We start from the raw sequence: 12,697 nt of genomic DNA on the forward strand, positions 1-12,697 counted from the left end.
ACTGGCCTGTTGGAGAAAATAACAGTGCTTGAGGGTTCCAAAGGGAAGGGAAACTATGACATGCAAGATATTTCTTTATCCATTCAGTTAGTGACCTTACGAGTGCAGATAATATTGTGGATCATGAGTTTCAAATGTAATCAGTTTGTGACCCACATCAAACATCACTTCCTTCACTTTTAAGGCTCCTACTCATGATTCACAATATTGGTATACATTGCTAGCTAGCATAATCATAAGCTCCAAATTGGTTTGAGCAGTCCCTCCCCAGTTTATCCATGATTGCCAATGGCATAAGTATAGGCACAAAACCTATGCACAAAACTACTGACTGCAATTGAGCTGATGCTGTTTTCAATGGCGCCGAAAGTTCCAAATATCAAAGCCAAACTTCATGTTAACCCTCCTGACTAATCTTCACTAAAACAACAACACTGTAAGTGATTTTCCATTTTATTCTCAATAAATGTTGAGTGATATCACAAAGAGTGAAACTACGAATGTCTGAGGCCGTTAAAAACGATGTATTTGGACATGAGAGCATGTTTTTCAAACGAGCTAACGTTAGCTAGCCACGATCTTTTGCATGCCATCCGGTGAGTTGGTAATGTGCGCGGCATAATGATGCTAAATAGCCCACAGAAAGCTGCAATCCAACAAGTTGGTTGAGTGAATTGACGCTACCATTACATTTCCGACAACTGTTTTGAAAAGGTCAGAAGCATGCTGTAGTTGAGCTACTAGCTAGCTAACCTGTGGACCTGGCCCATTTGCCATGGGGCAACTAACGTTAGCTCGCTAACTACTAGCATTTACCCTGTTAAAAAGTTACAAGTCAAGTCTGACAACAATGGATAATGTGGAAAAGATTGTTTTGGTTTGAAATTCACTTACCACTTGCTTGAATAATGTGCTCTACTATTCTTGTTCTTATTAACTATTATACTAGCTATAATTCCTGAATAGATAACTGCAAAGCAAGACAGTAACGTTAGCATCAGAATTTAGATTGGCGTGTGCGAATGTGATAAATTCGCGCTCTATATTAGAGCGCTTCAGATGATTAGTTACTGTATTTTTACATCTAATTATCTCTTTACCCCATGTCGTTTTTTGTCTGTTTCTATTTCCGCCATGTTTTGTAAGTCTCACTGACAAGACCTCGGTAGGTCCCATAATTCAATTGACAAGTAATGCATTGCTTTATACTTGCTTTATAAGTAATATTGAGCAGTTTGTGATGTTTCGGAATAGGAAATTATCCTCACACAAAGTGGTGTTAAAAGAGGAAATGACACCATATGAAATATAATCCAGTTGTCTCCACTCAAACCATTTGACAGTTATCAGAACTTCTATTTAGAAATCATCTGATGCTCACAGCTCCACAGTCACTTGACATGAAAGTAGGAAATGGTGAGAAGCAATTTTATGATCTTATCTTCTCTCTTCCAGTTCCCTTCTTTGTGTTGTATAGATCCACTGAATGAACAGCAGCTGGTATTGTATGATAAGTCAAATCGTGTCTGTGTTTTGTAAGTATGAACAGTGGTGGCCAATCAGAAATGACATGGTATGTAGTCCATATCTAACAGCTGACTTAATCACATGCCTCCCTTCATGACCCAGCAGATAGATACTGTGGCGTATTGTTTGATGGAATATATTTTTAGGCTTTACATCCCATTTCTGACTCGGAACATCACAAATCATTTGAACTTCTTGCTCATAATGAATACATTAACACACTACATTGTAATTTGCTACTGCAGTCCTAGATAGACGTATGATACACTTTTTATCCATTGTGTGAGACTCACGTCTCATATGAGACGTCCTTGTAAATGTTACCGTGTTTTCGCCTCCACTGAAAGGCAGTATTTACTTCAGTTTTCCTTATCTATGCTGGAATGTATAACAGATTCTCCAGAACTACACTCCCTAGCTGGACTTGACTTTGTGCTAATTAGGAGGAAGACTCCCAACTCTTTAATCCAAGTGGAAAGGAGGCAACGGGAATCTTGTTAATCATTATTTGGTTGTGTGCCTATCTGTGCTTGTATATTAACCCCAAAGGACATATACTCCAGTGAGTGTGGTAAAGTAAACTGTGATATAACACGTGACTGTGAGGATGCTCTAGGAGAGAGTTCCCAGACTCAGTACTGCACATGTGTCAGTGAATGCTCATTATATCATCATCACCAGTACATTGGACTTTAATGTTCCTCTTAATTGGGTTGGCCATCCATTTTGAATGCAAAATTGGAGCTCAGTTCACAGATTCCCTTCAGATGGTCTCACAGGAGTGAAAGTGTAGACTATATTTTAACGAGATAATACATTTTATGTATTAGTTTTGCATCTAGACTGCCATCCCGTTACACAGTCTGACGTTCAGGATCTCATTGGTTTATTTTACTCTGTATGGCTGGGAGACTGACTGTGCCCTGACTTGTTAATGTGGTCATATTGTTAACAGGAAATCTCTGGGGAATTCTATCCTGATAGAGACATTGCCTAATGGTTAAAGAAGTACTGAAGCAAAAGTCACATAGTAACTTTGTTTAAAATCCTTGGGAGTATAAAATCATGAATGACAATTGTAAGAAGCTTGAATTATTCATTTAAAAAAGTTTACTGTTTCAGGTTTTCCATAAGAACGTTGTCTCCCTTATTCTACATATGAGTTTAAAGAATCAGAGATTATAATTTTGAAGGAATGGAACAGGGTTTTTCCGCAGATGCGTAATGGTTTCAACAAGTCTAGCTGATTTCTCATGAAGGGTTCTGTCAAGGCTGGTTGGTTATAGGGGCAGTCTGTCATTTATTTACCAATGTGTAAAGAATGTAAATGGTTTCGACCTTACTGTCCCTATTGAAATGATAGAGGCTGAAACCTACGCAAAACGTTCAGGAAATCATTTTTAAAGCATTGTAATTAGCAAAGACTTGTACATCTCCTGATTAAAGCATTTGCTTATTATAGTACATCTATCTTTAATGATTGTCCATCCGTCTAATGGGATATGTTTGGCACTTAGGCTTAATACAACAATAAAGTTTTAAGCATTTGTTATCCGCATCTGCCAAGTTTTACCAACTGGAGAGCAAACTAGCTACAGTGTGTTGATCATGAATTCTATATGTTGTTGTTGTGTTTTGTGGTTTTTGAAAGAGGGTTGATAGAGCCTGTTGGGCAACAGCAGTTAATAAGGTGAGGCGGTGGGGGAGGGGTAAGTTATATGTTCAAAGAAGCGACCTGGTTCTGTATTACACCTACTCTTCCTGTATTTAGTCTCCACAGTAGCAGCCAGCACACTCATTCGTCTCTGTGCTCATTCACATCAAAGATCTAGCATGACAAGATCCTTATTAAATCCCTCCCACAAAGATCAAGGGATCAAGATTGAAGGGAAATGCTCTTTGGAGATATGCCACTTTTTCAGTGTAGGCCTATGTGCAGTACTCTAGTAATTGTATACTGTACATTCCTAATGATCTCACCCATTGACCTAAAGTAGTCAGTGGACATCAATTGCTGTGATCAGCCAATATCCCTCCATTGTCCAGTAAGTGACTTCCTCTCGACACCATCGGCCCTTAAAAGCCCATCCATGCGGAGTGAGGCTTTTCAAATCACATTAAATCCAATTTTATTGGTCACTTACAAATGGTTAGCAGATGCTAATGCGAGTGTAGCGAAATGGTTGTGCTTTTAGTTCCGACCGTGCAGTAATATCAAACAAGTAATCTAACAATCTCACAACAACTATCTTATACACACAATTGTAAAGGAATTAATAAGAATATGTACATATAAATATATGGATGAGAGATGGCCGAACGGCATAGGCAAGATGCAGTAGATGGTATAGAGTACAGTATATACTTATGAGATGAGTAATGTAGGGTATGTAAACATTAAATAAAGTGGCATTGTTTAAAGTGACTAGTGATACATTTATTACATTACATTTTTTATTATTAAAGTGATTAGAGATTTGAGTTAGTATGTTGGCAGCAGCCACTCAATGTTAGTGATGGCTGTTTAACAGTCTGATGGCCTTGAGATAGAAGCTGTTTTTCAGTCTCTCGGTCCCAGCTTTGATGCACCTGTACTAACCTCACCTTCTGGAGGATAGCGGGGTGAACAGGCAGTGGCTCGGGTGGTTGTTGTCCTTGATGATCTTTTTGGCCTTCCTGTGACATCGGGGGGTGTAGGTGTCCTGGAGGGCAGGTAGTTTGCCCCTGGTGATGCGTTGTGGAGACCTCACTACCCTCTGGAGAGCCTTACGGTTTGTGGGCGGAGCAGTTGCCGATCCAGGCGGTGATACAGTCCGACAGGATGCTCTCGATTGTGCATCTGTAAAAGTTTGTGTATTTTTGGTGCCAAGCCGAGCTTAATGACGAGTTTGGAGGGTAATATGGTGTTAAATGCTGAGCTGTAATCAATGAACAGCATTCTTAAATGGGTATTCCACTTGTCCAGATGGGTTAGGGCAGTGTGTACTGTGATTGTGATTGCATCGTCTGTGGACCTATTGGGGCGGTAAGCGAATTGGAGTGGGTCTAGGGTGTCGGGTAGGGTGGAGGTGATATGATCCTTGACTAGTCTCTCAAATCACTTCATGATGACGGAAGTAAACTCTATAAAATATTTATGCATGCATGACCTCCACAATCTGATTAGGTTATGGAATCATGTTTCTAAATTTTTTAATTTACCTTTATTTAACTAGGCAAGTCAGTTAAGAACAAATTCTTATTTTCAATGATGGCCTAGGAACAGTGGGTTAACTGCCTGTTCAGGGGCAGAACGGCAGATTTGTACCTTGTCAGCTCGGGGATTTGAACTTGCAACCTTCCAGTTACTAGTCCAATGCTCTAACCACTGGGCCATCCTGCCAGCCATCCTTATCTTTCCCGAATAACCAGCCCCAAGCTTTACAGCATGTTCAGATTTGTCTAGAGTAACAGCCAGGGCTGGGGATAGACAAGACCTGTCTTGTGTTGTGCCTGGGTTTTTGTTTTCCTGGAATGTCTGGTGATGGGACCTCCCGTCTTCAGGAGAGCAACATTAAGCTTCCCGGCTTCAGGCATGAGGGTGTCTGTGACTCTACCCCTCCTCTCCACACTCTTAAGTATTGAGATGAAATGGCACCCCTGCAACACTGCACCCAGACAGGACCCATGCTGTCTCAATTGCAGGGCTCCAGGCTCACGGGGATTTCAGCAAACTGTGTGAGGCCCAAGGCACTCTCAACCAGTTCTCAAAGCTGTTGTGATGTCACTGTGGAGTGTCATGCAGAAACTGTTGAAAATCTCATTACCTTCTGAAAGGGTGGGGTCATTGGGATGAAAACAAATCCCTCACACATGCTACCTGACTCCACATTCCAGGGCTAAAAGGATTTTATGCTGGTAGGTGCTAAAATATATCCTTACCCTGTCTGTCTGTGTTTCCTTCCTTGTGCTTCATCACCTGTAGAGAGATGGTGCACCGATGCTCACTCACCTTCCTGACTCCTCTCTTTCTTTGCGTAAGGTGAAAAGTTACTTGTGCATAGTATTGCCTGGGTAGGCAAAGACTAGGGCAAGGATAGCATGCTGATAAGTGTCCCCGGAGGAATGGCTAGCAGCTATCCCTCTGACTGTGCTGACTGTGCTGATGAATGAGTAACTTTAAAAAAGAAACGAGGTTGAGGACTAGCTTAAAAATTTCAGTTGGCACACTGTATTTTTACTTTACAAGCTTTGATACTGAAATACATGCACAGTCACAGTTCTTGTAGTTCAAGTGAACATTTTCTGTTGGATTAGGATACACTCTGATCATTTATAGGGGTTGAATAAAGTTCAACAAGATACCGCTGCCTCCTTACAGCCAAGCTGGGCGCATGCAAATGGAATAAGGAAGGTGTGCTATCAGGCTCCATCTAAACAGGTATTTCAGGTTGAGACAGGCTTTAGGGTACAATGGAGGCTCATTGTGTACTGGAGTGAGCAAACCAGGTATTTTTTCAACAGCTGTTGACAAGATAGACAGAGAGAAGGATTGTTTGCATTCAGATTAAAGGAAGTCCTTAGTGATATATTACCAAGGTTTTTCAGTAGTGGTTTTCAATGTTATTGTTTGCGTTGGTGACACTCAACAAATGGGTTTGGGGTATTTCAATAGTGCGTTTCCAGTATTTCTAAGAGCTAATGTCTTTCAACTATTTAGATTATTTGGCACAGTAAAAGGAATCACCCAAGACAGTCATTTATGTCATGTATCACTCCAAATCTGGACATAACAACATTGACTTTGTCAGCTGCTATTGATACTATAAACATACACTACCGTTCAAATGTTTTAGAACACCTACTCATTCAAGGTTTTTTCTTTATTTTTTTACTATTTTCTACATTGTAGAATAATAGTGAAGACATCAGAACTATGAAATAACACATGTAATCATGTAGTAATCAAAAAAATGTTAAACAAATCAAAATCAGTTTTATATTTGAGATTCTTCAAATAGCCACCCTTTGCCTTGATAACAGCTTTGCACACTCTTTGCATTCTCTCAACCAGCTTCACCTGGAATGCTTTTCCAACAGTCTTAGAGGAGTTCCCACATATGTTGAGCACTTGTTGGCTGCTTTTCCTTCACTCTGCGGTCCAACTCATCCCATTTCCTTCACTCTGCTGTCCAACTCATCCCAAACCAACTCAATTTGGTTGAGGTCGGGATTGTGGAGGTCAGGTCATCTGATGCAGCACTCCATCACTCTCCTTCTTGGTCAAATAGCCCTTACACAGCCTGGAGGTGTGTTGGATCATTGTCCTGTTGAAAAACAAATGATAGTCCCACTAAGTGCAAACCAGATGGGATGACATATCTATATATAAAATATATTTTGATTTGTTTTACACTTTTTTGGTTCTACATGATTCCATATATTTTATTTCATAGTTTTGATGTCTTAACTATTATTCTACAATGTAGAAAAGACACAAAAAAAATAAATAAAAACCCTGGAATGAGTAGGTGTTCTAAAACTTTTGACCGGTAGTGTACATAGTGAAGTACAGTATAAACTGGACTATAAACCGTTCCAACAGACACAAGGTTTGCAAAGCGTCGGAAACTTTCCAATACATTTCCGGAATTGTTCTGGAAATTTTCCATGGGAAGTTAAACCCTGGAATTTGGAGAATTTTGCTTAAATTCATCAAAAAAGTTAGCTTATAACAAACAGTGAGCCTTTTTTATGGGATACACATAAGGCAATTCTATGTCTTGTGGCATATTTTGGTTAAACTATCCATAATTCAATGGAATTGCAACCCTCTGCATGTACAGTACTCTCTTCCATCACATCTACAGCGGCTTCTCAAGATCTTGCACACTAATGGAATGCTATTGAGCCCACACTACTACACTGTCTGAGCTAAGGACTACATGCTTTCTGGTAAGTTTTGATTGCAATACTGGGTTGGGTGAATATATTTGATATGACATACATTATTTTTGTTAACTAGTAAATAGTAGCCTAGGAGTCTTTCCAAGAAATGGCCATGTCACAGCCTGGATGATGTATTTTGGGAGAGAGTGGTAAGCAGCCTGAAACCTATAGCAGTAGCCATTGCGTGGATTGAAGGAGACAATGCCATCCTGTCTAATGTACAGACTCTGCTTGCAGATGTAAGAGGAGAAATCCGTACTGCCCTGCCCACTTCACTGTTGCTCCAAGCAGAGGAAACTGCAGTTCTGAAATATATCAAAAAGCATGAAGACTTCTCCCTGAAGCCCATACACGCCACAGCGTACATGTTGGACCCCAAGTATGCTGGCAAGAGCATCCTGTCTGGTGCAGAGATCAACAAGCCCTATGGATCATCACTACCGTGTCTCGCCACCTTGGCCTGGATGAAGACAAGGTTCTTGGCAGTCTGGCGAAGTACACTTCCAATCATGGCTTTGAGATGGAGATGCAATATGGCAGCCGTGCCAACATATCTCATCAGCCACCTGGTGTAAGGGACTTTGTGGATCTGAGGCTATTTCCCCTGTTGCCTCCATCATCCTCCAAATCCCACCAACAATCAGCGATTGGTCCTTGTTTGGGAACACACACACCAAAGCACGCAACAGGCTGACCAATACAAGGGTTGAAAATTGGTGACTCTCCCATTTGAAGAGTCAACTCATTTAAATAAAGTTCAATTCGTAACTAAATTGTATTTTTTTTTCTATTGGAAGGATTTAATCATTTGCAATTATGTCTACTTATAAGGTAAAAGGTTTATGTTTCTGTCTCCATATGATATTGTAAATATACCCAATGCAAAAAACATCTACATTTAAATGGTATTAATAAGAATTTCAGTATATTTCCGTTAATTCCCATATATTCCCGTTAATTCCAACGGGAAGTTTCCACCTCTGGATATTCCCCAAATTGTGCAACCCTCACAGACACAGGTGATTAATTGTACAATTATGGATTAGGCTTGACTTTGAAATGGTGCATTGCAGATGTATTCTGAGTCATCAGATGTTACTTATACTGCTACTAAAGATATTAGCTAGAGCTTATCATTTGAGTCTGGTAAAATGCTGTTTCACAATTCACATGGATTCACAATTCACATGTGTAAGAGGGCTAAATGAATTGCTGTTTTATTTATTAAACATTTTTGCATAAACAATATTTTGTACATGGATCATTATTTTCATGCTTCTGTGTAGCATTGCCATTATATGTTAACATTGTAGTTCAATTGTATATTAACATTGTAGTTCAGTCACATTTCAGATTTTAAGATGAGTATGCTGCCACCTGCCGGATACATCTGGAAATCCAACATGACACTAAATCGCTGGGCTGCGCCTGCGTACATTTTGACGTCTACAGTTTCCGGAAGTGGATTGTTCAGCCCGTGGTTCAGAGTAAAAAAACGATAGCACAAACAAATATACGTATTTCTTTAATTTCAACATCACAAATGTCAGGGGGGGGCCGTTTAGAGAACGCGAATCCCTTGATTTTTCAACGAACAGGCGAGAGACTTCAGACCGCAAATGACGAGGACGAAGATGTTGCTGATCCCATCGACGACAGAGAAATATTTGATATCCTTTCTGTGTAGCTAGTTTAAGGATACATCCCTTGAGCGTTCAATGTCATACTAATTCACTTTGCATATTATGCTTAATTCTTTAATAAGAAAGCTAATTTCTCAACATTGTGTTATTTCACCTTAACCCGTGCTACATCTCATCAGATCCATTAATGATCCTGAACACCCACTGTCCCTCGAGGAGTTGAATGTCGTGGAACAAGTGCGAGTGCGCGTGAGTTAAACTTCTTTCACAACTTTTTCCCCAGTTAGATGTTCGACACAGACACACTTGTGTAGCTATTAAGGACAGCAGATAGTCCATACTGTGTTAGCCTAATAAAACCATCAATTTTATTTTTCTTTCTAGGTAGATGACCAAGAGAACACAGTGGGTGTGGAGTTCACCCCCACTATACCCCACTGCAGCATGGCAACTCTCATAGGCCTGTCCATCAAAGTCAAACTGCTGCGGTCCCTGCCAGAAAGGTTTAAGGTGGGTGAAATAAATGAAGTCTGCTTCCTGGTGAGCTGTGAGAGGAAAACAAGCTTTAATATGATTTCATTGTCTAGACATTTTAAGATTAACATGGTGGGTCATGTCCATCTATGCCTAATCATATCTCTGCAGATTGATGTGCACATCACTCCTGGGACGCATGCCTCAGAAGATGCAGGTAAAGTGACATGCCTCTGAAGTAACTCAACATTGAGGCTGAGACCAACAATCACACCTTCAAGACGACTGTTGTAGACTTCCCTTTTTGAGAAGCCCTTAATAACATCAATTCCACAGTAACAGTGATACTGAGACTATGAATTTTCACTTTAAAATGTATGTTAAACAAAATCCAATGACTACAAAGTTAAGCAAATCATGCAACTCTATGCACAAGGACAACTTTTAACAATTTTCACAAATGTTTACAAAAACACATTTACTAGAACAACAGTGCAGAAGCAAATTTTGTTAACAGAATGACAGTTTGTGCTTTTTTGCTGTCATTATTTTATGGAAGTAAATGTGTTTTTGTGGAAATTGTTCAAAGTAGTCCTTGTATGTAGAGCTATATGGGTTGTTTAACTTTGCAATTATTGCATTTTGTTTTACATACACTACCGTTCAAAAGTTTGGGGTGACTTAGAAATGTCCTTGTTTTTTTTGTCCTTTTAAATAACATTAAAATAATCAGAAATACAGTAGATATTGTTAATGTTGTAAATTACTATTGCAGCTGCAAAGGGCTGATTTATTATTATAGATTTTTTTTTTGCCCATTGATCCCCAATTTCGTGGTATCCGATTGGTAGTTACAGTCTTGCCTCATCGCTGCAACTTACGTACGGACTCTGGAGAGGTGAAGGTCTAGAGCTCTGCGTCCTCTGAAACACAACCCCGCCGCACTGCTTCTTGACACATAACCCGGAAACCAGCCCCACCAATGTGTCGGAGGAAACACTGTACACCTGGCGACCAACGCTGGGCCAATTGTGTGCCGCCCCATGGGTCTCCCGGTCGTGGCCGGCTGCAACAGAGCCTGGACTCGAACCCAGAATCTCTAGTGGCACAGCTAAGCCCAGTGCCTTAGACCAATCGGGAGGGCTAAAAATTGGCACGTTGTGTTAACTAATCCAAATTTTAAAAGGCTAATTGTAAAGTGGGAGATTTGTACAGGGTACATTTTGCAACGCCATTCCATACCCTGTGGATGGCGCTTAATTGGAGCCAATTTCCTCCTATAACAGGACAATGACCCAAAGCACATCTCCAAACTGCAAGAACTATTTAGTGAAGAAGCAGTCAACTGGTATTCTGTCTATAATGGAGTGGTCAGCACAGTCTCTGGATCTCAACCCAAATGAGCTGTTGTAGGAGCAGCTAGACCGTATAGTATGTAAGAAGTGCCCATCAAGCCAATTCAACTTGTGGGACGTGCTTCAGGAAGCATGGAGTGAAATATTTTCAGATTACCTCAACAAATTGACAACTATAATGCCAAAGGTCTGCAAGGCTGTAATTGCTGCAAATGGAGGATTCTTTGACGAAAGCAAACTTTGAAGGACACAATTATTTCAATTAAAAATAATTATTTATAACCATGTCTTGACTATATTTCCTATTCATTTTGCAACTAATTTCATGTATGTTTTCATAGAAAACAAGGGCATTGCTAAGTGACCCCAAACTTTTGAACGGTAGTGTAGATCTTAAAGTGAAGTATCTGAGTGTCAGCATCATCCAGTTACCGTGGAATTGCCCCTAACTAAACCCTTTGTTTTTTCTTTTGTTCCAGTCAACAAACAGCTGGCAGACAAAGAGAGAGTGGCCGCTGCACTCGAGAACTCCCAGCTTCTGGAGGTGGTCAACCAATGTCTGATATCCAATGCAAGGACGGGCTGATCCCTCCTGATGGATCAATTGAAAATTCTCCTTAGTCCAGGACTAGGCTTAATGTTTCTCTCCTTACATGCTAACTGGACTGGTTGTTCAGATTATGTTGAGTAAATGGCAAATGTATCATGTATGCTGCAATAGATTAAAATAATACAAACAGAATTCCAATGTAGTTCTGCTATAGGCAGAAATAACTATACTGTGTGTTTTGTATGTCTTCACTATATTCCTGACATCTTCAGTTTAACAGTATTATAGAGAAGCATTGTATCCTTTATTATACAGGTAAAGCAATAAAATACAGGGTTATATCTTATGTCATTGAAAATATACCTAAATATTCATGGCATTTGGGAAGAGAACAAAGAAAGTATCTTATAAATGAAGCAATCTCAACGTACACAATGACATGAAAGCCCAAAGACTGGGGACACTGAATAAGAAAGGCCTTAGTTTATAACATGTCTTGGGGAGAAATTATATATAGTATAATACTTGTGCCATTGGATTTCCATCAGATGCCTTGTTTCATATCTGTCTGAAATAAAATAGTATACAATCTGTGAAATAGCATTTGATTTGTGTTTTTTTCTCACTTTTAGACAGAAAATTAATGTTAGTTTTAATATTTGATTTGTCTAAATGTATTTTACTATGGCAGTGGAAGAAGTATTATTTTCGAATTCTCACCCGGAAGCTTCATTGCGTACATACGTAATAAACTGGTCTCACAGGATCAAATGCTACCTTTCCTCCTGGCCATATAGATAGCAGAGTGGCGCAGCGGAAGCGTGCTGGGCCCATAACCCAGAGGTCGATGGATCGAAACCATCCTCTGCTATGTTTTTTACATGTCGGTATTTCAGCAGGGGGAAAACAACACGACTTAAAAATATAATGTAAAAAAGCCGTTATGCAATACCTACATACAGTTATGATTAGACAAAATAAAACGAGAGCTTTGTTTACAAAGAATGTATAAAAATGTTTATAAGCAATACTATAAGTTATTATAATACATAAACTCTGACTAATAGATGGTTGTGTTAGACCACATTAATATTGCGTCATGCAGAAGGGTACGTGCAAATTTGATGTGTTCACTACCACTCTCATGGACAATGGATAAAATAATAGGTAATTTTATCTGAGCAGTTCTAGAACTTCCATTACACATTGAGAGCCTGTGT

The 12,697-nt window shown here is 39.7% G+C and overlaps 1 protein-coding gene across 1 annotated transcript; it reads left to right on the forward strand.

Annotated features, from left to right (window-relative positions):
- The first annotated feature begins 8,883 nt into the window (after nt 1–8,883).
- LOC135504438 (cytosolic iron-sulfur assembly component 2B-like) lies at nt 8,884–12,075 on the forward strand. The gene is made up of 5 exons (XM_064923046.1): nt 8,884–9,125; nt 9,268–9,347; nt 9,483–9,608; nt 9,744–9,789; nt 11,407–12,075. The coding sequence occupies exons 1-5, from the start codon at nt 8,999–9,001 to the stop codon at nt 11,511–11,513; spliced, it is 486 nt and encodes a 161-aa protein (XP_064779118.1). The 5' UTR covers nt 8,884–8,998; the 3' UTR covers nt 11,514–12,075.
- The last annotated feature ends 622 nt before the right edge of the window (nt 12,076–12,697 follow it).

Source organism: Oncorhynchus masou, chromosome 2 (genome assembly GCF_036934945.1).
Source record: "Oncorhynchus masou masou isolate Uvic2021 chromosome 2, UVic_Omas_1.1, whole genome shotgun sequence".
Taxonomy (NCBI): domain Eukaryota; kingdom Metazoa; phylum Chordata; class Actinopteri; order Salmoniformes; family Salmonidae; genus Oncorhynchus; species Oncorhynchus masou.

Excerpts from the sequence above, each read along its gene's own strand:
- LOC135504438 (XM_064923046.1), top strand. The coding sequence starts at position 8,999 with ATGTCAGGGGGGGGCCGTTTAGAGAACGCGAATCCCTTGATTTTTCAA. Across the intron at positions 9,348-9,482 it reads TGGAACAAGTGCGAGTGCGC|GTAGATGACCAAGAGAACAC; the intron begins GTGAGTTAAACT and ends TTTTCTTTCTAG. Across the intron at positions 9,609-9,743 it reads CCCTGCCAGAAAGGTTTAAG|ATTGATGTGCACATCACTCC; the intron begins GTGGGTGAAATA and ends ATATCTCTGCAG.